The following is a 25,552-nucleotide window of genomic DNA, read 5'->3' as shown; positions in this document are numbered from 1 at the left end:
AAATAGAACTATACAAGGTTCACTTCTTCTCGAAGAAAAGACAAGACAAAAGAACAATGTAAGTACTAAATTCTATATCAACCTTAGTAAACACGAAAGGAACCTAAGGGATTAACCGACATGACTGGTTACATTCTTTTCCATCTTCTCATAGCGAATAACGTGTAACTGCGTTACTGCGTTAGCCTTTGCTTCCGTTGTTTCAGTCTTATATCACAAGTCTCATCTCATCTTTCTGAAAATAAATAATTCGTTGGCCGAAGTTTGGCATCTGCCTGGTTTTCCCCGCATACCATTCAGATTGAAAGCTTTTCCTCTCGGTCGCAGCGCACTCTCTGCGTCTCTCTCTAATCTCGTTTTAATCTGCTTATTCTCTATGCTCAATCTCGCTTCATCTCCAATGAAAATAATAGAAGAAACTGCCCATGCCATGAAAGAGAAACGATCTCTACCCGAAGAGGCAGAGGCGTTCCCCACGCTTGCGTCTGCCAACACTTCGTCATTGCATGCAAACGCACTTGTGCAACCGCTTTCTCCTAATCTGTTTAGAGTGATGCGTATTGTCTCTGATCAGGAAGATCACAGCGTTGTTGAAAAGATTCAGCTTCCACAAGATGAGGTTCTAAGCCTCTGTAATAAACTTGTACCCTCTTCTGCCTCGGCTTTCTTTGGGGAACCCCCGCGGGTTCATATCAATTTCAATTCACTAAATCAACTATGCTTGCCGGCGGTCGGGTTCTATGGAGATAAAAACATGATCATAGCAGCTTTCCGCAAAGAAAGTCTCGTGGATTATTCCGTTCTTGCCGTGATGGAAGGAGGACTGTTTGAAGCAGGATTATACGTAAGTCTTCCAGATAAGGTAAGCTGCGTAGTAGTTTTTTACTGGCATGAAGGTGAGCAATTGAAGCAGGCTTCTAGAAAAGATGTGTCTTGCAATTTCATCAGATACCTGGTTGAGCTATGCGATAGCGTATATGTTTGTGCGGAAGGGAGCTATCCTTTTGAAGCTCTGGCTGCCTCTGCAGGAACTGCTAGCTCAATAGCTAAGCCTAGTAGAAGGATTCAAGAATCCAGTGTGAAGAACTCGGAGAATGATGTGGAGCTCTTGCCTGGTTATAATGTAAGAATTGACGGAGGGAATAGTAAAAAGTCTTCTTTAGAATCGAGTGACAATGTTGAAATTGTCAATACTCATAATGGAACAGTGGTGTTCTGCGAAGGGTATCACCACTGTTGTTTCCTGACAACAGAGAAGAAAGCTTCAAAGATTTCTAAGAAAACAGAAGAGGTGTGTGTGAAACCTTCTGGGTTTGATGATATGTTTCAAAGCTGGTCGTCGGCGTCTAATATTGATTACTCTAGACTGAGTAACGAGCAATTCATAAACCTCCTGAAAAATTGTCAACCACAAGAATTTGAAAACTACTCTAAGTTTAAGGAGCCTTTAATGAGGAGCGAGTCAGGCATAAACATTGCAGACTTTGATGAGTTTGAGAGATGTATTCTCAATGTTGCTCCAGAATTCTGCCGGCACGTTCTTCTTTTGGTGGGCGGTGAAACAGAACTAGTGAATGCATGCAAGCCGAATTCATTCTCTAACATGGACATCGACGCCGACGGGTTTGACCAACTGCATGGAGAACTTTCAGCTATTTTAGCAGGGAAGGATAATGTTTGCCGTGGAGATCAGAGGTTGTTGTTGCTTGGATCGGACATCGAGTTCGTATCTAGTGACGGTGAGCATGTGATTACCGTTGAAAGTATGGGCCAAGAAAAACAGACGCCGCCCTTTATATCTTATGGACAAGAAGTAGATGCCAAATGCTCCAGTCAGTGTGCCTGCTCCACAAAGATCAACGGAAAGGCGAAGTTTGTACAACCTAGCAGCTCCATTAAAGACTTCCCTCTCTCAGGTGAGATTGTTACAATTGTATTCTTTCCTGTTACTAATAAATCGGGTTTTGAGAAGGAAATAGAAGGGGAGGTTCATCTTGTCAATAAAATTGCCTCTTGCATTGCAATTCGTAGTTGGGTAGAAAACATGGTTCCTATTGAATTGAGAAGCTTAGAAAGAAATATAGCTTTCGCTGCCTTCTTGTTAGCTTTTGACAAGTCTCTAGGTCTAACCTTTATAGAAGAACACTTGACGACTAGAAACACACAAATTCTGCCACCCGAAATACAAGTTCACTTTGAGAAGTTTTGTAGTGTCCACCCTGCTCAGTTGACAGTCGATCTAGACGCCCTCTCACATCATGACATTCTCAAAACCGTGTGTTGTCAAGTCTATAAGGGCCATGAAGACAAGTTTAGGGAAAACATAAAGGAGTTATGGAGTCGTTTGTTTCGGAAGGGGCAATGTTTTGGCAACACTCGACTGCGAAAAATGGAGGATGAGTTTATAAGAGAATTGAAGAAGAAGATGTCAGCGTTTGAGAACGACAATTTAGTGACCAGGTTTATTGAAGAAGTTACTGTTGGACGTCAGGCACGTTCATTTTGGCCAGGGCGGATTGCGTGTAGTGAACAAGTGGAGCTGAAGGTGAAGGTGTCAATTGAAGAGAAACATGCGTTACAGATTGTTTATAAAGTATGTGACTTGACTCCAGTGAGAAAAGACTTATCCGAGGTTAATAACAACTGCAAGCGTCCAATTGTCCCGACATGTGGAGACCCACTACAGTTGGCAGTCATTAATCCTCAGCATGAAAGGTTATTTAAAGTTGTGGTCCTCAAGTCAGGAGAGCTGATGGTTTTTATTCACAGTTTTAGAGATTCCTCCTTGTATCTGTACCGTGGTCCCAAGACTGGTTTCTACATCAATAACATGGGTTATCCTATTCATGCATTTAGGAGGGGATTCGATTTGGTGGCTGTAGATGAAACTATCAGATCAATGGCTCTCTACGAAAAAGAGAAATGTAGGATTTTAATATATAAGTTTGATGAATCATTTATGAAGGCTGATTCGACGGGAGTTGAGGTCAATCTAGAATCGTTTGGAGGGAGCAAGATCATTATATGGATGCATTTCATTCCAGGGAAAATGGAGCTGCTCTTGGTTGATGACACCAACAGTGCATGGGTGGTTGAAATCCACAAGGAGCCGATGATTAAAGACAAGCATATTTCTCTTCCTCTACAGCAGCAGCCTTTGAGAGCATGCATTTCAGTTGAAGGCTATTTCTTCCTCGTCTTCAGGCAATTGCAACGTCAGGGTGAAGATATTGATGACACGGCTACAAGATATACAAGGTCTGAAAACATACTTGATATTTATGTTTTGGGTGATATCATGAGCTACTTGAAGTCAATACCTTTGAATGCGATAGAATGCAGCATATCTGATTTGGAACAACTTACGGCAAAGGTTACGAGCTTCGGATCCCAAATTCATCTTTTTCTATGTAGTCCTGTAGATGCTCCCGGTGTTATCTATTCCAATGTTCTGAAAATTTCTTTAGCTAAGGAAATTGAGCACTTACAACAAGCAAGTCAGATTAAAGCTCATGAAGATGAAACTGAAGAAACAGAAATTGTTGGCTCGTGCCCTTATTTGGGGTACATATATCGCATTTTCGACAAGTTTGCCATAGAACCTAAGTTGTTTCCAAGTACTAAGAAGTGCATTACATTCAAAGTAATACTAGATAGTGGCAGATCAGATCGCAGCAATACAGAAGCAAGCATAAAATATTTGACAGCACTTATTAGACAACTTATGGTTAGAAAAGGAGAGGATTTTTCAAGTACGAAGATACAAGTTCAAGTGGATAATATAGAGAATTACCCAATTTCAGCTGCAACAGAGCAACAGAAACATATGAAAATGGGAATGTGGATTCGCAAGCTTCTTTGCCTTGTTCCCATCAAAATAGCTCGTGTAGAAAATAATGCAATGATAGCTCTCACGGATGGACTTCCAATATCCACTGATGTTAGCTATGTAGGCAGCTTATCAGTTGCTGTCTCTATACGCTTTGGGTTTTATGATGCTGTTCTTAGCAGTTGGAAGGGCAAGATTAAGGTTATATCTTCCATTGGAAATCGAAGCAGCGGAAAGTCATATTTGTTGAATCATCTGTCAGGGTCTCTTCTTGATGTTGGAGGTGGCAGGTGTACAGATGGGGTATGGATGACCGTGGCAACAGGAGAAGATGAAGAAGGCAGCGGAGAAAGCGGGTTCTTGTATGTGCTCTTAGACTTTGAAGGGCTTGGCAGTTTAGAGAGGAGTGAACAAGAGGATTCGCTTCTCTGTGTTCTGAATGCCGCTGTCAGCAACATCACAATATTCAACAAATTGGTACGCTATTTCGTTCTCGCCATAAGTTTTTCTACTTTCGTACTGTTTGTGTTTTGGATCACGGTCTCTTAGAAACGGTGCAATGAGTTGAGGAGAACACAATTTATATAAAATACAAAACATGAATCAACTCTTTGTTTAACCTTGTGCCTTTATTATCTGGTATTACAGGGTTTTCATTTTGATAAGGTTACAGAATCCTCTTTCAGCCAGCTCCAGAGTGAGATCAATCTTCTCAAGCATGACAAAAAGCTATTTAAAGGTCTATTTTACATTGCCATCAAGGATGTAGACACATCTGATGTAGAAGATCTTATTCAAGAATTCCATGAGAAGATTTCTCAAATATGCAGCAAATCAGAAGAAAATTTAATTTTGGATATGTATGACAGAAAGACCGAGATTGTAGCTATGGTTCCTTATAACAGATCTGAGTATTATACAGAGAGCCTGAGTAATCTAGTGGATACAGTGGCAGAAAGAAACGATTTTTGCTATGGCAACGGATTCGCCTTCTTGAGGGATCTGAAGCTTATCATAGAGCAAATTTCAAAAAAAAACTGGACTTCTGTTGGCAGCAAGCGAGTTGCTGTAACACTTGATATACTGAGGAGAAATCTTATCTCTGCGATCAACATGGGATGTCTTTCTGTGAGAAATGCGAATGAAGAATTGCGAGTGTTGGATAATTTCCATACACAGGAAGAAGTTCCTGACCCTGCTGTTGTCTTTTGGGACTATTCATGGAACATAAGAGATTCAGGACTCTTTCTGTCACCGTGTACAGAGTCAGCAACTCCTGTTACCATGAGAGAAGTTTTTTCTCAACTCAGGTCTAAACTGGAGATAGTTATACCCAGGGATGGTAGCAACGCCGAGGAATGGCATTCTTTATTCGATAAGTCCCTGGAGGCGCTGGTAGAGAGAAGGCATCACAGAGTTCAACAATGGATAAGTTCAAACACCACAGAATTCCATGATAATGCTGAGGTACAACAATTGCAGCTAGAGGCTGATGTAGCTCTTGGCAAAATAAAGGAAGGCCTATCAGTTTGTGGATGTAAATGTTCTGCCTGCTTTTGGAGGTGTTTGATGGAGAAGGGCCATAATGACCACCATTCTTGTATGTGGAGTCATTCGTGTACAGAATGTTGCAGTTTTTGTGCTCGGCAAGTGGACATCTTTTGTTGCTGTTATTGTGTTCCAAAAACAGGTAGAAAAAGAGGCATCTTAAGCTTATGCAGGGATTTGGCAGGGCATGGAGGATTTCACGATTGCAGAAGGAAAAAGCATACATGCGGCGAGAGGTGTTACTTATATGGAGTCTCTTCTTATTGTAATGAGCTATGTTCACTGAGGTCTCGGCACCAGGGCCAGCACAAGTGCAATTCTCCTCGACACATGTGCAGTACAAAATGCTCTCTTCCAACCTGCTGTAATTCTTGTGCTCTACCCATTGAATCCAACCATATAAGGCATGAGTGCCCTGAGAGATATTGTCAGAGCAAATGCACGATAGATGGGTGCAGCAGAACATGTGGAGTAGAAGATCATTTCCATGATTTGAATCTAAATGCCGAGCATTTTTGTGGGAAAGAGCATGTTTGCACCCACGAATGCGAGAAGCGAGGAATATGTGAAATCTTTACAGAGCTTGTCAAACAAACCCAGATTTTTCAGGGCCAAAGGGGATCTTTCGAGTATGAAATTGTCTCAGAACAAAATGGCCTGCGCAAAGGGTGTTGCATTCCCATTCCTCCTTTCAAAAGAGATCATGAAGGTCCCCATGTTCACACACAAAAAAAGGATTCTGTGCATTTTTGTGAGACGAGATGCCCATCTTGTGGCGGCTACTGCCACCTCCCAATTGATCACTTAGGCTTGCACGATACAGTGCATGGCAGTATGAGAAACGTAAGATTCATTTCAGAGGGCGAAAATATTGACATTGAAAATCGCAAATATAAATGGGGAGAGACAGGAGAAGCAGAAATGTGTAACATATATTGCAAGAAACAGGGTCGAGGGCATATCCATCTGGTTCCTTGTCCGGGCTCCGGCAAATGCACCGGCAACCTTTATGATGGTTCAAGGCACGAAACAGTGAAGTATGGGCCTGATGTGGATGTTCCAAAAGATGAGATGACTCACAAGACTTTCTGGCAATATGTTGGGTTTGTTGATCTATGCACGGAGGAGGAGAGGGAAGGGTTTGACTGTTGTAATCACTATTGTATATCTGCGGAGCATCAGACAGAATCAGGTACTTTTGATAAATCATATTGCACTGCTAAACTATGGCACCCAGCTATCAAGAGCACTGGAGAGGATTTGAGCTCTGTAGGCTATATAACTGACGATGGCCATCATTTTGGCTGTTATCATTCAAAGAAGCTTCCTCACCATGTCATATTTATCATAGACAGATCAGGTTCAATGAACGACTCAGACATCAGTCCCACCCTGCCAAAGTTTAATGACCATAGGCACCGGCTTGGATGCGTATATGAGGCCATTCTGAGATTTATACAAGGCCGCCTTAGAACAGTTTCTAATGATTCTGTATCTGTGGTTCTATTTGATGATAATGCAAATGTAGTGTTAGAGATGGAAGATTTGAATGAAGGTATTGTTGATCGCCTTCTTAAGTATGGCCCTGGTGGGGGAACTACCTACACAGCAGGGTTGAGTGCTGCAGAGACAATATTGATGAAAGGGGTCCAGCATCACAATGTTGATGTGAAGAAACCATTAATATTCTTCCTGAGCGATGGGGAAAACTGGGATGGGGAGGCTCCTGTACAAATTGTGGACAGAATGAAAAAAGCAGATCCGAGAATGATACTTCATACAATTATGTTTGGAACAAATACGACAACAAACATCCTGATTGAAATGGCAAAGAAAGGAGGCGGAACCTTCGAGCAAACATTAGATGCGAACCAGTTGGCCCATAGCTTTGAGAATCTACATAAAAGTCTAAAACCTCAAGTTGCAGCTTTGATGCGGGCGCCGGACGCCTTTCAGGACCGTGCTTGTTTGAGAAGTTGATGTTTAACTTGGAGGGTATTTTATGTAAGGTAATCAGTTTTGTTCTAGTGTTAGTTTTATGTTTACAGTGTGTTCTGGCGAAAGCAAGCCAAGCAGGGAGCAAGAAAATGAATGATAGAGATGAGGCAGAGAATGGAATAAAGCTCATACATATATATGTAGATTTCAAACATACGAAATTTGGTTGCATAAAATAGAATTCAGGAACTGCTGCTCACTGATTTTACATAGCAGAATACTATATATGAAATCCCCCGTTTTGAGTATGAACTATCTTGGTTTTTACTGCACCCACTGTTGCTTCAGAAATACCAGAAACTTCTACCCTTTTTCTGTTCTTACTAAAACAGACTTTTATTCTCATACATAATAATTTTCAAAGCGGTTCTACTCTGACTATCTATGGCTGTAATAAAACTTGTAGAATCTTCTACGTATATCAAACAAAGGACATAAAACAAAAAACCAAAAAACAGCAGATTAAGTATACATTTTTGTCTTAGTACTATATGCATTGAATGGAGAAAGTGGAAAGAGGTGGACAAATAGATAGACAAAACATTTTGATGGCGCGGAGGGAGGAGTCTACGGATGCAAAGTGAATGTGGCAGATGATACCCAACTTGTCCCTTTCATGCACAAAACTTTTTTTTTCTAGTTGTTTGGTGAAGATGTCTACAAATTGTTCTTCTCACCTGCAATATTCTAACTCTTATGAGAAACTGGATTCTTTGAGTTGAGTTGCTAGCACAATAGATCTTTGTTACCTCTTGTTCATTCTTCATGTCTTTTAATATTCTTCTTAGCCATATTGTTTGACAAGATGCTTTTATAGCTGTTACATACTTTGATTCAGTTGATGAAAGAGAAACAATCGGTTATTTCTTTGAAGCCCAAGATACTACATCTAATTCAAAATGAAAAACATACCTGAAGTGCTTTTCTTATCATCTATGCTTGCTGGACAATCACTGTTAGTGTATCTTATCAGCTTGAATTCATTTGATCGTTAATTAAGAATTTCATAATTCCTTTTTCTACTAACATATTTAAAAAATTATTTTCCATGCTTGCCAATGAAAAACTTTTGGAGACTCCATGAACCTTGAAATGTTAAATACATAAGAAGTTACCAAGAAGTTTTTTATATAAAGTTGGATTTACATCTACACTTTTGTCATTTTTACTCAATTTCAAACCTATAACAACAGTGTTGGGGTTGATTTGCAATTCATCATGTTAAACCCCTTCAAGATATCATTTGCATACTAAGATTGTGAAATAAATATACCTTTCTCATTTTGATTTACTTCAATGCTAAGAAAATATCTCATTAAACCCATATTAGTCATTCCAAAGTCCTTTTTCTTAGTTGCTTTAAACATAACAATTGACAAATCATGTATGAATATCAAGTCATCAACACAAACAAATAATGTAAGGAAACTTGCAGCCATCTTTATGACAATTTTCACATAACCCATTGTAGCTTTCAATAAAATCAACACATAGAATCTATATGCAAAGAATAGACAACATACCCATGAAAAAGTGACACAAGATATATCCTAGAAAAACCTTCACGAGGGAAAAACCTAGCCTCCAAAAGCATCATCCACCATGTATTATCAGCAATGCATCCATTACAACTATGGAAAGCCTTTGAAAACCCATCCTTAACCAAGCACTCCATGTGACAAAGCATGAATCCACACATCCCATGCCATGCTTCCTCCTTCACAAATGCTAACTTGGCTAACCCAAACAACTACCCTTGTGGTTGCTTTTATAAACACAAGCTCCCACAAAACAACCAAGTGGTATTACATCAAAACCATGTGTCCAAAACTATGTGACAATAAAATATAATATTTATCCTACCTACCCTTGACCCACATTTGATATTGGGTACTTCATCACAATTACATTCCCCAATATTAAATAAATATAATATAATAATACCAATGTCTCAATACAACTCATCAAGTGGTTACAAGAATATTCCAAATGAATCTCTACATGTTGCATGCCCATCTAGGTGTTCCTAGGTGCAACAATACAATATGATATTACAATATAATTTCATGTCCACCTCACATAATAATAAAATAATATAACAATAAATTATTATTATGCAAGGTTTACAACACCATTTTCTCAACAAATAATTATAATCTTATTGTGTTCATTTATCTTGGTGTATGATATAAGCTCATTGCTACACCTATTGAAGCCCTTTTGTAAAAGATAACTATCAATTTTTCTATACCTAGCTCTTGATGCTTGTTTAAATCCATAGAGTGCCTTCTTGAGTTTGTAAACCTTATTTTCATGGCCCATAATTTTATATCTAGGTGGTTGCTCCATATAGACCTCTTCTAATAAACTTATAAGGCAGTGAGAGGGGTGGTGAATCAGTGCAAGAAAAATAATATGAATCTGATCACCAACTTAAACAACTTAAAACTTAACAGCATAAGAGGAATATCACCACATAAGTTAATGCCCAATAAAACAAATTCCACATACCACAAGAGATTTATATGTGGAAATCCAAAAGGGAAAAACCATAGTGCAAGTTAATACCCACAAGATTTAGTATCTACAGAATAGAAATCTTGACCGGTTAAGGTCTTACAAATATGCCCTGTTAGGAGTAGACCCATTTAGTAGTCACCCGATTAAGGGATTTAATATGATGAGCCCTGTTAAAATATTTGACCTGTTAGGATCAACCTTGCAAGAAGATTTAGAACTCAAATGTTGAGCCACCCTATTAGGGGATTTACAATGTAAGCCCTGTTAGAACCTACCCGGTTAGGGGATATTACTATTGCAAACTGTTAGGAAAACAATAGTCAAATGATCTTCAAGTAACACCTCTCTATTTGATAAAATCCATTTCAGAACCTAAAACCTTCAACAACACATCAATACAGAGCTTCAGTGATCACCATACAATTAAATTTGCATCCTTCGCTAATGATCTCACACTCTTACATACTCACACCAACTTGATACCTCATCACACTTTTTATAAACATCTCTTAGTCGGCTACAACCTTGGAATAATTTCCTAGGTTCAATGAATCTAGACATTCTTACATTGCATGCCTTACTTATGTCAGCCACCGACATTAAAAATAAAAACCAAAACAAAACTATACCGGTTTATCGATTTAAGTCTCTATATTACTACCGGTCAAGTGTTCATCAAAATGCCTGCTCTGTACATCAAATCTCACTTGTCTAGTTGAATCTGCCAATGCGGTTATGAACATAGCTCCAAATACATGTCTCCATCATCGTATTAAGACCACATCATCCAACTCTTCATGAATTGTCTATACCGATTGCCAGAATGCAACTATGTCCTTGTTTACATGTTGAAGTTCTAATTACCGGTTCTCTGTTAAACTGTCTTCTGTACCGGTTGGCTTCCAAGACTTAGATCACTATAAAAACATTGTTGCCATCAATGACAACATAAAAATTCACCATCAAACATGAATTTCAATCTCTTCATCACTTTCACCAATCAATCCTTTACTGGTTGCATATCACCAACAGTCTTTACCGGTTCAGTCAAATGCCAACATCTTCTTCTAAGCAACAATTCAAGAAAATTGATCTCACATCTATCTAATATACTATCTACTTGTTTTGACCTTCTATGGCTCATATTATCTTCATGTTGTCTAAATAGGCTATGGGTACAAATATGTCATTGTAATCTACCTCGGGCTGTTGTGAACAACCTTTTGCTAGTCTAGAGATTACTTTAGTGGCAAATATTTGCCAATGACGAATTTTTCACATCGGTGACCTGGGAAATGGCGAATATTTTATACCAACTGGGGGTGGCCATGTCACCGAAACATTATCAATTTTCATCAAATTCATGACACGATCGCCATATATTTTATGTAATTAAATGTTTCTATGCAATGCAAGGATTTCGCCAATACAATATACGATGAACACACGGTAAATTATATTTTTTCGCTTACACTCTCTGAGGTTGCCTTAATAGACGACCTTCGCCAGCTATATTATATTTTCCAACTATTTGGATGATCCATAATTGCCTAAAAAATTACATAAGTCATGTTATAGTTAAGCGAGATTCGCCAAATATTTGTATACCATATAAAATTCCCATAGATTTTGCCATATAAGGATTGGTATAAATACATTCAAAGATCAGATCTATCTCTACACAATCTGGTGGGTTCTAGGCTTTGAATTTGGATCAATAGCAAAGTTTCAGACCAAGGAAAATCATTGATGTTGACTGCATTGGTGACTGCTAGTGACCTAAAGGTGTAGGTGAGCGATCATATTTTTGAAGTGTTATAATATTATTCTGAATTTATCTATATCTGTTTGCACTATTGAGTTCATTCTTATTCAGTTGAGACCCATCAGCAATAAGTGGTCAGCCGGGAGATTCAGGCCACAAACATCTAGATTGTAGGTCGTAGGGCCAATGAAACATATATTATACTTTATAGTCTATTATTGCTTCTTCAGCAAATTGATATTTTTTTTACAGCCTTTATTTCGTTGGAGATGTCGAACAAGAAGAAGGGTAGGAAACCTGAATGTGGGGAAGGCCATGAGAGGCCAACAAAACACAGAACGTTGTATTTGTACTTTGGCTTTGGAAAAGATTGTGGTGAAAATCAGGAAGGTACATCATCACAAGTACAAGTACCAAATACACAACATACATCGCATGTTGAAGATGATGGTGAGCCTGATATCTCAGATCAGGATGATCTTGAAGAAGATTATCTAGTAGATACCCATGTTAGCCAAAATGATATAATCGACTTGGGTGATAATACCATTGATGATAATGCACAGAAGGGGAAAAGAAAAGCCAGATCAAAAAAGGATCAACCAAAATCAAAAAAGGATCGGGAGTGGGATATGTCAGTGAGGAATTTTCAAATTAATTGGGCATCAAAGAATCCATTCATTGAACCAGTGAAAAATCCAATTGAAGGCGAGCATCCACTAGAATGCAGGTGTAAGATTTGCACTTGGAAACATAACAAGGAAATTAGGTTGCAGCTAAAATTTTACATCATATAAAAACATATGGGTAAAGTTTATGAAAAACAAATGATAGATGGAGTTGAAAAATCAGTGATAAGATGGAAAACAAAGGAGGAATGTAAGCATGTGAGGAATGCCGAAGAGTATTATTTTCATGAGAAAATACAAACGAAGCCTTCTAAAGTTAAAGGTTCTATTGAAGCTAGTTTTGGAAAAGCAATGCAAATAGAACAACTTGGAAAAATTGTTCAGTTAAGTGTTGTTTTTTATATTTTGAGCAGAGGGCGTGCTATGATAAATTTCCCATCAATTAGTAGTTTATTACACTTTTTGAAAGTTCCTAAGTATCCTAATAGTCATTGGTCAATAAACAGTGGATGGGAATGGACAAGTTGTCTTGCTGAGGTTGAAAAAGAAGACGTAAAGGAAAAAATAAGAGAGTCAAACTTTATTGCATTTTCTTTAGACGAAGTTACAACAATAGACAATACTTTATGGGTATGCATGCATGGTTATACTATACAAAATCATGCCCGCCAACCTCATCTACTTTCTGTTGCTAAAATTAAGGATAGTGTGATAGCGAAAAATTTATTTCAACTAGTAAAGAGATGTTTAATTGAATATGGAGGTATGGATGACATGACAGTTGCCAAAAAAATGGTGTGTGTTGGAGTAGATGGAGTTTTAGTAATGCAAGGTCACATGAACAGTCTTTGTACAAAGATTGAAACTTCTTTTGCACCGTACATTACTACAATTCACCGCATGGCTCACAGAATGAATCTAGCTTTTGGAATTGTGAGCAAGTATGCTTCAATAAAAAAATTGAAATTTTAATAAGAGTGCTCTACTCACACTTCTGTCGAAGTCCAAAGGAATTTATGGAATTTCAACACTTTTCTGATCGAATAACTAATGGGAACAAGCTTCTCAAGGATAATGATACCAGATAGATCTCTTTGGATGGTCTAGCGCATCGAGTTTTTTTAGAATATCAATCCTTGATTGGACTATTTCATACAACTTGCGACAAATCAAAGCAACCAAAATTTCCTAAACTTCTTCGGAGGTTAAGTAATCTAGAGACACTCTTAACTTTAGCAGCTCTTTTGCCCATGCTAGAGGAAATGAGGAATATTAAGAAGGCTGCCCCAAAAAGAGCTCTGTATATTACAAAATATGCTACACCGTGTAAGATGACATGCATGACCCCCGAAAATCTCTATCGAAATCAACCAACATTATTTGATGATTTTTCTTTTAAGTGGCAAACACTCACAGATTTGAACAATCCTGATAACTTTTTACAAATCAGTGCAAATGGAGAGGTATGTGACAATGTACAGGGAGTTGAGATACCAATGCACTTCTATGTCATGGTTGACCCCGAGGAATTAGGAAAGCGCCCCAGGAAGCAACTAGCAAGAGTTACAAGGGAAGATTTCGACAAGATTATTGAGTCTGTAACTACTTCTGTGAAGAAAATTGCCTATGATCTTTCCTCATAGATAAGAAGTAGATTCCCTCCTAACAACCTACTTGAAGCCATGTCTATTGGGTTAACTCAATATTGGAGCCTCAACAGCGTAGCTGATTTTCGAAGTAAGCTACTGACTTTGATAAAACAATTTTGCATATCCAGATAATTGAATGGAGTAACTATAAATGGACATTAGACAAAAATCATCTTAGAGAGAAATCATCTCATTTTGCATACACTATGAGGGAACAATATGGCAGAATGGAGAACCCCCATGAAGAGGGATCAATAACAAGCCATTGAAAATATATAGCTGAGAACGCAGCGTTGCATGATTCAATACCAGAATATTTGAACCTTGCTGATTTATGTCTTACCATGATATTGGGTTTGGTGGAAGATGAGAGAGTTTTCAGTGATTTGGGGTTCCTAAAATCACCCCAAAATCAAAGCTAAGAAACAAACTAGACAAAAATTTGGAAAATTGCTTGAGGCTCTATACATCTAGGTATGATGTCCACACTTTTCCTTACGATAGGGCACTGAAAATCTGGAGGTCCAAATGTGAAAGAAGAGGTTTGGGCAACACTTCAAACCAGAGTGCCAGTGGGACTACTGACTCATGTATTGGACCTACTGGTAGCATTGAGATGTAGATCAACAAAGGTATGCAGGCTCAAAGTGAAGAAAACACAGACAAGAATCAAGAAAGTTGTGAATTTGATGAGGATACATGGCAACTGTAATAGATTGGTATTTATTAATCTTATTACTGTATCTCATCATTCATATTGCAAAAGAATATTATTATGGTTGCTAACTTGATGATATTTTATGAGTCTGTCAACTCTTTGCAATTAGAATTTAATATTGATTTGTAATTGTATTTTTCAACTTTCTATTTCCTAATTTAAAATAACATAATTAAAGACCATAATGTGTTTATTGATACAAAGATGTTTATTTAGACAAGTTGAGAACTTAGATTTTCATTAATTTTTTCAAAATATAGCCATATGATACAGTTCATTCAATACACCACTCTGCGTGATTCTTCATGCAAAAGTCAATACAAAGTTTTAGAACCCTTTGCAAATGACCTTGAATTCCCTTTTATAGAAACATGGGAGCAACAACAACTTCAGGTCGATTTGCAATATGTCAAGACTCAACATCAAAATCAATTACTAAGACACTGAATATTGAATATATTGTCCGGACTACCATCAGTATCACAAACTCAACACAAATTTACATGGCCATCACAGGTCGGATTAGCAATTTTGCAATTTAACAATTTTTACATGTTTGATGTCTCTCATTCAAAAACTAGAGTTCAAAATTAAATATTAATTCAAGCCATGACAAATTAAATATAGATAATAGTAGTGCCCAAAAACCTAGTAATCAGAAATGTTAAAAATTGGGAGAATTTGAGAATACAAATTTATAGGTCGAAGGTTTGCACTATGCATCATAGATTCATAGGCTGTATTAGCAATAGCGAGTGATGGTTTTTTCTTGTTCATAAAATAAAGTTATTTCAAGCGTTACCAAATTCCACAAAAAAAAAATATAAAACCTTGAAATTAAAAGTAAAAGCAGAAAACTATGCAATCCATACTATGATTCTTGATATTTTTGTGCCAGTTTTTTGTAGGGTGCTCCACTCTTCGTCTAATGGAAGTTCAATATTCTTTAAACTATGGAAAGTCAATTGCAACCAATACCGCATTCAGAATTGTAAATGGTTTGATGAATTCCAGATTGCTTTGGGGAGTTGTATTCTTAGGAAGCAAGTCTAAATTAGACTTCATTTTTATCTCCATATTTTTTTTGTAAGCTTCTTTTCCAATGAATTTATTTCATGGGTCAACGGTCTTAGGCAAACCAAGTTTAATCAAAGTAGTTATCTTTTCTTGCAGCTTCAATATCTTTTTGCCACATTTATCCATAACTTCTGATGTTTCCCTTAGTTTCTGGCATTTTTGAAGGATAGATGATGTCTTAACTATGGCATCAATGCGGCTATTAATTCCATTGGATGCCAAATAGCTATCATTGGTACTGTAGACTACTTGTAAATTTTTTTTTGCCATATCCTCTTTTGAATAAACATGTATGCTCTTCTCAATGTGCCCTTTGATTTTCATATAAATTAATCTAAGACTTTCATTCAATTCAAACCATTCACACAACTTGTCACTCCTATGCATTATTTGCCCCCAAATGTTTTCTTGTATATACTTCGTTGTATTTTTCATATTATCTTTCAATCTATCCTCCAAAGTTTTAATTTTAATTTTCTTGTATATACTTCGTTGTTTTTTTTCTTCCTCTACTTCCTCTTCCAAATGTTTTGGTTTTTCCTTCTCATGATCCAATAGGTCTTGTATTTTTCTTATTTTGGCAGTAGTGGAGTCATAACTTTTGTTTAATTTTTGAAAACTGGCTCTTTCATCATCAATTTTTTTACTGCTTTTAGCTAGTTTTTCACTCAAGTCCTTCAATTCTGCATCCATCTTTTACTGCTTTACAATTTCTACTACAAAGCCCAATTTTTTTATACTTTTATGTAAATCATTGCACTTATTATCTGTTGCTTTCCTCTTTGATTTTTTTTTCCAGGTTTATTTGTAACTTTTCTATTTGTTTCTCTGGTTTTTTTTTCTCTCTCCACCTTTAGCAGTGCATTGTAGACCACTTCGTTTGTCCTTTTTGACACACTAATTTTTTCCATATTTTGTACTTTGAAAAAATCCATTTGGAGGGTGCTAACTTGAAATTCAGAGGGATCTATCTAATTGTGTGGTAGATTTTTATCTTTATTTGGGGGCATAACAAACATGAACTCCATCATATCTTTGTGTGGGTCATATGTTGGAAATACCCTATTCCTTGCAGGTTGTTTGTCTAAAAATTCAATTAGGGCAACCCTATGCAATGCTCTATTTTTTTCTTTATTTGCATTTGTTGCGTGTTCAAATTTTTCATAGTAATCATGAAATTGAAAATATGGGCTTACTGAAGCAATTGAATGTTTGAAAGGTGAAATAGAAGAGGCTCCAGTTCCACCTATGCCTATGGTTTTAACTAATGCATTATGAGGAGTACCAACAACCATTCTTGATCCTGTCCCATTGTCACTTGCATGTGTAGTTTTTATAGTCTTTTGAGGGGTCTATTCTGAAGCTGCAAATGATATATTTTGTAGTGGTAGTGGCACTTGATTTAGGATTCTGAATAGTATGATTATCTATCGCTAGTGGCCTGTTGCGAGAGATATTTTGTTGTTGCACTTGTCCAACAATAAGACAACTAGTATCAGTAGTAGTACCCATGCCAAACCCACCAATCACAGTGGCACTTGACTGAACACTAATAGGAATACTATCCCCAGATTCCCCACCAGTGGCAATGGCACTTGATTTACCACCAATGGGAATACCATGATGTGGTGGTGGTTGTGGATTTGAACCTATACCGAATGCAGGTGGACCCTGAGGGTAATGAGTAGTACCTTTCCGTGATGAATCTGACAAATCAAGTCCAATGACTGGCTTAACAAGAAATTTTGATTTTTAATCTGATGGAAGTTGTACCTCAAGTGGATACCAAATGCCTTCTCCTTTGGGACTTAGACCACCACCTTCAAAACCCATTTTTTCCACAATGTTTGCCCCTTTGCTATATTTTTCTTTCATGGACTCATTGACTCCACCTAATATTTTAGGAACTGTAGTACTTGTTGGTGTGGGATCAACCTCAAACTCATTTTCATTATCACTCCTATCATATATTGTTGTGGCGTGCTTCATATTCCACAATTTGCCAAACTCTACATCCTCGTCGACGGACTCAAATTCTACACTGGTCTTTGGTTCACCAACATTCTTCCTCATAGTCCAAAAATCATTTATTTTGGTTTGAGTCCAATAACTATCTTTGCATTCTTGCAAAATTGTTTTGGGAATAGATTTGTTATATGGATTAGCATATTTTTGGTAGAAATTATGGGACCTCCTATTTTGGATGCCCTCCTCTGTTGTCCTCTGTGTGTGCAATGCCATAATTTGTGATGACAATTCTTCTGTTGAAATGTTATTGTCAACGGCAATTTTCTCCATCTCTTTTTTTACCTCATCCCAGGAGTCCATGTTTCTCAGATTCTCTAGCAATGGTTTAATTTCATATTGACATAACCATGAAGAGTTCCCATTTTTCTTAATCCTTGCTTGAACTACACCGATTGGATCATACTGCCAAAGACCCTCATCACCAAAGCTAAAAACTGTCAAAAAATCATGTGCCACATTGAATTCTTTTCTCTTAAATGTGAACCATCCACATGAGAAAGGCAAGGAAGGAAATATGCTCTTCTTTTGCTGACCATGAAAGTGCCTATCTGTGCTCTCCAACTACTGTACATATTCCAATGCAAATACCCTCTCTATCACATGTATTGGAAGTCTACAGGGTTTTACTGTTGATCCATAAAACCTTAACATAGTGTATTCTTCCATGAAGAACTAGTCAGCCAATTGTATTCGACTTCTGAGTTAAATGCAATCTCTACAAGAAACATGCAATTTAGGCATTGGAGTGCTTGTAATTCCATTATACATTGGTACCAAAAAGAAGTCTACAAAATGGTTGTAGTTCTTTCTGTTATCATGCATCCTTATCTTTGGTGTCCATTCATAAATTGGACAATTTGTTATGTTTGGAGTCTTCTCATCAATCTTATAGTTCACAATGTGAAGATTGTTGGTCTCGAATATTGCATGATACTTGGATAGAAGAAGATAGCACAAGTAGGATGGGAACCTAAATGTCTTACAGGAACCTTTTTTTATTATTAGTAATTGTTTTTGCATGAATTGAACAACGTGCTCAACAAAATTATATCTTACTGGTTGACTTACACAATGAATATTAAGAATCATTTCAAGAAGGATAGCACCCACTTCCCTATTATTTTCCAATCCTAGGAAAAATATTAGCAAGGAAATAGTATCCCAAACCCATGGAACAAAAATCTTATAATCATAAGGAGGCTTATGATTCCGATCCAACAGAGTATCACACATTATTAGAGCTTTGATAAATGAATATCTATGACTTGGATCAACACTCTCATATTTCTCTACCATCTTTCCTAGGTCAATTTGGACATTTGATTTTTGTGCTTCAAACCCTAGGTTCAACAAACGAGCAAATTCTCCCACATTTATGGATAGAATTTCCTCTTTTGTATTTTTATTGACAATTTATTTTTTATCTTCATCATAATTTTTGGCACGGACCATGACAAATTCAGGGTAAGGGAATACTTCAGGTAACACCATGCTTCCCAATCCAGTATCCCATGATGCGATTTTATTTGTTCTTTGTTTTAACATTGTGTTGAAAACAATAAATTTTGCCCTCCTTAGATATGCTGCCTTATTAGACAATGCATTTCTAATAGCTATGATAAAATTTTCACTATGGATAGCAGGGTCATAAATATCATGGTATTCATCAGTGAAACCTGGTGTTTTAACCAGTTCGGTTAGGTCTATTTTTTTTCAATTGGCTTCCTGTTGAACTACTACTTCTCGGTTTCCCCATCGTTGTTATTGTTAATAATTCAAAATAATGCTAGATACAAGGTTACAAATACTAAATGTCAAATTGAACCATGAGATTTAAAAAAGCAAAAAAAATAGGATGTAGGTGTTCTAGATTTTACCCCAAATTTCTATTTCACTATATTGGCGTAGACAGACTCTGTTGCAACTTTCATTCCTCAATCTAGTAGTCGTTCCTGAATCTCCTTGGATTTAGTCGTTTCTCCATGAAATGAAATATGATTATGAGCCATTTATTTTGAAAACACTAAAAAGTACAAAAGTAATACCTAAAGGGAAAAATTTATAGAATCCTCTTGTAATTTTATAAATTATTATTAATATCTATATGTCGCCGAAGGAAAAAACATTCATTTCTTCAGTCTAAATTCCGAGGACAGTGGACACATCACCAGACTTGAGTGATGAGTCACTTTTCTATACTATTTTTGAAGTCTTTTTAATTCTTTTCAACTTCCACCTGAAATAGAGCTTAATTATAGATAATTAAATGTAAAACATTCAATTCTAGGTCAAGTTCTTAAAAATGTGTTTACTTCCCACATTCGGGCCAAAATCCACCCTAAGTCGTTGATCTGTGCTCATCCAACGGACAATGGTATTTGTTGTCATTTGTCATGGGTCCCATGAATTTTGCCATTTTTTGGGCACGTCACTAGACTCGAGTCACTTTTCTGGATTGTTTTTGAAGTCTTTTTAATCCTTTTCAATTTCCGCTCAAAATAGAGCTTTATAGACTTAATTATAGTTAATTAAATGTAAAATGTTCAATTTTGGGCAAAGTTCTCACAAATGTGTTTACTTCCCACATTTGGGTCAAAATCCACCCTAAGCCGTTGATCTGTGCTCATCCAATGAATGATGGTATCTGTTGTCAGTTGTCATGGGTCCTAGGACTTTTTCCATTTTTTAGCCACGTCAATAAACACGAGTCACTTTTTGAGAATGGTTTTGAAGACTTTTTAATCCTTTTCAACTTCTGCCTGAAATAGAGCTGATTAAATTTAATTAAGTATACAATTGCAAATTAAATATTTAGCTATACTTAATTAAATGTTTATCGTTTATGGAAATCTTCCGTTAGAAGTTTGCAAAAAAAATTTATCATTTACGAAAGTATTCCATTAGAAGTTTGCAAAAAAAGTTTATTGTTCCCACATAAAATGTTTATCATTGCAACAAAGTCGTCTATTCTCATCCTATGGATGACAGTATATAAATCTATAATGAATTAAATATACAATTTAAATATGTAATTTCAAAACTTGCATGATATTTCATTTTTTTTATCGATAATTTTTGTATTGTATTACTTGGAAATAAAATATTACAAATATGCAATTATAGGTGGTATAGTAAAATCACCAGAGTTTTGCCACCTCAAAAAACACCCCCAAGGGCCAAACCTACCATTCCCAACGAAAAATAAAACCCTACTACATGCAAAAAAAGTAGAATTCCAATTCAGGGTACCAAAATTTGTAGCAGACATCCCCCCATACATACAAAGTTGGGCCTAGGGAGAAAAAGGACATGGAAAAAAAAAGATACAAATAGATTAACCTATAAATGACCTGTACTCTGGCTCATCATAGAATTCTGAGAGCCACTTCATTGCTTGGGTAGTCTCGAGTCTCGATCGCAACTCTTGACCCACCTCTATATGTGCCACTTCATGAAGGACCATTCAAACCCCATCACACTGCATCAACCTTGCAAACATTTTGAAGGCCTTCCACCGATGCCAAGCAAGAGCTCTGCATCTTGCCTTCAAATCATCATCAGCCCATCGAATGAATGGTAGTGGTGCCATCGGACCAGCCACCCTTGCCTCAAGAACAATGCCCCCCTTTGGGACCACACGAGCACACACACTATCCAGATTTAATAGTTAATGCCCATCAATTACAACTCTCAGGGTATTTTTTACCTTGTCCACCTTGTCCTCAAATTGGAAACCCCAAGCGGCAATCAACGAATATGCTTCCATGTTTGTCTTGTAGTGATGACCTACATGGACAATTTCCTCTCCCAACAACATTTTCACACTCTCGTACAACCTCTCATCCTTAAACAAGAACAAACCTTTCAACCTCCTATCCGTAAATTGTCCGAGAAATGAGACTGATTTCTTATCAGTATGGAAGGAGAAATTAGCTTCCATGTTGCTTAAGAAACCCAAGAAAATGGCAAATGCTGCAAGTGTAGACAATATGATACTAAGACTTCCAATCCACCCAAGATTTAAACACCTCTCACTCAACTCTAATTTCTGACATCTAACGGCGGTGACTATTGGCATTAATCACAAACTCTTCCATCATTCCTCTGCATGCACTAGTTCAACAACATAATTCATAAGCACAAGCTGGCATTAAAGCTACATAAAGGTTGAATGTTAACCATTCACTTTCATGACAGTGATGTGTGTACCATAGGTCCATAAGGAAATATCACTACATATCCGTTGTCAGTTCCCGCGAGTCCCATTATACATATCATTTTTGCCACCCAAATGCCACGTCACCTGATGCTTTATTGTCCCATTGGCCATAGCCTTTATTTCATGTCAGTGTTCAATGTACATGTATCTTGTTAGTTGGACTATTTTTATATTGAAATTATGCAGAAAAAATTACAACAAGTAAGTTGGACTTTTAATTCACTTTTTTTTCACGAGATAAACATATTTTTTTTTTATATTTAAAAAATTATAATCAATGATAATCAATGTACAAATAATTAATGGAACGATCTGGATTTTTTTTTTCATATATTAAATATAGAGGAAGAAAGATTACATAAAAAAGATCATAGTATTAAATTTATTTCCATTGTTTAACAAAATATTGAAATAACATAGCTCATAAACATCGCGATCCTTATTGGATGCTATCACTTGTAGCCAATCCCTGACATTATGTTTTTTTCAAATACTTCTTTGTCAAGCACTTCAAATATCTTTTAGAAAAGGTCATCTTAGAAGTGACATTGAATTTGTTCTTTAACTTTAGAGAAGAAATTAGAATAGACCTGCTATTTTTTATGGTGAAAATTAAATCTTATATACACACAAATTAAGAAATATTAAAGCTATTTCAAAACATAATGATTATGCTAAGTATCTTGCAGTGGCATGATGGCAGCAAAAAATAATAAAATAAAATATAAAGCATTTTTATATCCATAAGAGGCAAATTGAAATGAATTGGAATTTGGAAAATTATCATTAATATATATGTTTTGCAAATTTACAACTTTTACATGTTGGAGTCCCTAAAAAAATTTAAAGCCAAAATGAGTGAGCCTGTGAGGTTATGAGGAAATAGCCAAAAAAACAAAACTACTAGGGGGTTAGGGCTAGGGCATAGGTAGTGGACACATTCATGGTTTACCCTAAGAATCTCGCCCTCCCTCCATGTATAATTCTTCAGACATTATAAGCTATGATAATTCTTGAATCCAACTGTAGTTTGGAAAGTCATCCAGGAGGAACCATTTCCAGAGAAAGTCCCCAGCAATCCGCGCCCATTTTCTATGACGCGTCAACTGCTCCGCATTCAGGTTAAAAAAAAATAGTTGCCTGACCATAGGCATTGTTTGGTCAGGGAGAAGAAGCTTGGTTAATTCATTTGCCCAAGGGATCCCCACTCCTTCTTATTGTGTGGGGGAAAAAGCAAGACTAGGTTAACATGCCCTAATCTCACTTTCAATCACACATTTGTGGAATACGAAAGAGCCTAGAGGTATCACACAATTGGCTACTTCTTCTTGTGGAAGAGAGAGCCACGGGATACCTATTAGGATTTCTATTCCTTTGTTGTAATTGAAAGATGAAATGATGCAAGTTCAATCCCTAACCCCAAAGTGCAAGTATGAACTAATAACAAGATTACAGAATTGAACTTAAATGATGGAAAGTTGTAAACACAAGGACAAGGAAAGAATGCAAATGCGTACCCGGAGTTAAAATCTGACTAAAAATGTTCGGGATGAGGGCGCGGGCGCCACTGTCCTGATTCTGCCCCTGAAAATGCTCCGAAAATTGCTGTTTTGCACTCTGGAAAAGCTGTCAAAAATGCTGAAAATGCTATCTGTCAGGAGGACCAGGGCACCCAGCGCCCCTGTCCCAGGGACCAGGGCGCCCAACGCCCCTGTCCTGGCAGGACCAGGGCGCCCCATGCCCCTGTCCTGGTCTTTTGCTCTGAAATTTGGTGGGAAGGTCGGTCTCAGTCTGCTTCTCCCGGATCTGCAACCTGCGGCGTCGTCCGAGTCCCGAAACCTGCACTTATATCTGAAAAGGTGTTTGGGCGGCTATATAGGGTTTTGCCTTAGTCAAACCCCCACTTTGGTGATTTCCACCTCCACGAATAGCCAAGTTGTATTGTAAAATGTATTGTGTGTGCAGACCTAGTGTGTGTGCAAGGTCCTAAAATGCAAGCAAGCAAACTAGAGCAACCTAGAAAGTAAACCATAATTGCTTGTAAATGATAATGTAAATGCTCTAAATCAAGATGCAAAGTGATCTAAAGCATGAATAAAGGATATATTGAAGTTTATGCAAAGACATGAAAACAACTTGAAATCATACCCAACCCTCAAGGGAGGAGTACAAGACAATCTTCAGTTGGTAATCTCCTATTGTTCTTCAATGTATTCCAAGCCCTAAATAGATGAATGAAATTGATTAATTCTTTATGGATGGATGTTGAGTGTTGTTGAAGTCTTCAAAGATCTGCTCTTTCGTTGCATAGAAGGTCCTTTTGAAAACCAAATTCGGATCCTTTTAAATGAAGAAAGAGAGCTCTTATATATGAAACCCTAGGTTGTAATTTCAACTTTTGGCTGACCTAGAGATTGAATATCCCGCCAATTTCTTGGGGTTAAGCTTTATTTTATGATTGGATCGCGCTCCTAAAATTTCGGGAAAAATGTCCGAGACCATGTGCACTCCGGGCGCCACGGCCCCGACAACTTTTCACCAAATTTTTAGGGCCGTCGGATATGATGATTTTAGAGAGAATCCCGAAGTTACAGGTGATTTCGAGATGTTTTGACCCCCGAAATCAAGCCCCCAAGCTCAAAATAGGACTTAATTAGGGTTTTTGATTAAATGATGTATTGGAAGAATAAAATGAAAGGGGCACACTTTAATGAAAGGGCCCAACTTTATGAAATGGGAGATGATAAAATAGAACCTTAGACCTAATTAATTTGATTAATTAAGTGCTAAAGGGGAAATGCAATGCAAGATGCAAAATGCGCCAAGGCGGGTGCTAAACTAGGTGTGAAATTGTACCACCCTAGCAAGTGCGTACAATTTATGACGCTACATTTAGCCCCAACTTTAGCGGTCATATGAACACTACGTTTATATGCAAGCTAAAGTACAGAAAAGTAAACATTATTTGAAAAAGGATATATCCATAAGTCTGTCGAACGAAGCCCCCAGCGGTATCTGCAGTACACAGTTAGGAACCGCACCCTACAAAACACATGTTAGATCACAAAATCACCTAATGCTTACTAAGGAAGGTGATGAAAATTCAAGGGTAGCTATATGCCCCCCCTGTTTCGGCTTGCTAATTTTAGTGAGTTGAAACAGGGTATCATGTTTACCACTTCGAATTGTTAAAGAATATTGATGACAAATGCTCACAAGAAGATTTGATATGAGATCAAAAACTAATGGAGAATCATTTGGTAAGAAAGAGGACTAAATCTCAATTCCAACACAACAAAGAGTGTGAGGATTTGAGAGTTCTCTAACACAAGATTAAGGATGTAAATGGAAACAAAATGCAAAGAGAAGAAAAGAAAGGAAAAAAGCATGAATACACACATTGGTGATCCATGAGAAGAATAGTGAGAGAGAAAACATGGACTTCTCGCCCCTAGATCTTGTCTAGGTGATCCATGGGAAATAGGACATGGAAAACTAGCCCCTAGAGTCTGTCTAGGTGATCCATGTAAGGGAGGAGAGTGAGAAAGTCTAGCCTTATGCTGCTAGTTCCA

The 25,552-nt window shown here is 37.2% G+C and overlaps 1 protein-coding gene across 1 annotated transcript; it reads left to right on the top strand.

Moving 5' to 3' along the window:
* Nucleotides 1–225: 225 nt before the first annotated feature.
* Nucleotides 226–7,623, top strand: LOC131038023 (uncharacterized). The gene is made up of 2 exons (XM_057970289.2): nt 226–4,306; nt 4,478–7,623. Exons 1-2 carry the CDS (start codon nt 377–379, stop codon nt 7,355–7,357), a joined length of 6,810 nt encoding a protein of 2,269 aa, XP_057826272.2. The 5' UTR covers nt 226–376; the 3' UTR covers nt 7,358–7,623.
* Nucleotides 7,624–25,552: the final 17,929 nt, after the last annotated feature.

The sequence above is a fragment of the Cryptomeria japonica genome, chromosome 7 (genome assembly GCF_030272615.1).
Source record: "Cryptomeria japonica chromosome 7, Sugi_1.0, whole genome shotgun sequence".
Lineage (NCBI taxonomy): Eukaryota > Viridiplantae > Streptophyta > Pinopsida > Cupressales > Cupressaceae > Cryptomeria > Cryptomeria japonica.
The sequence above is the reverse complement of the archived record's forward strand: the minus strand, read 5'-3'. Positions and strand labels throughout refer to the sequence as shown.

Bases quoted from the DNA above. Each gene is read 5' to 3' on its own strand.
- LOC131038023 (XM_057970289.2), top strand. From the start codon at position 377: ATGCTCAATCTCGCTTCATCTCCAATGAAAATAATAGAAGAAACTGCC. The intron at 4,307-4,477 runs GTACGCTATTTC...CTGGTATTACAG, and splicing joins TCACAATATTCAACAAATTG to GGTTTTCATTTTGATAAGGT.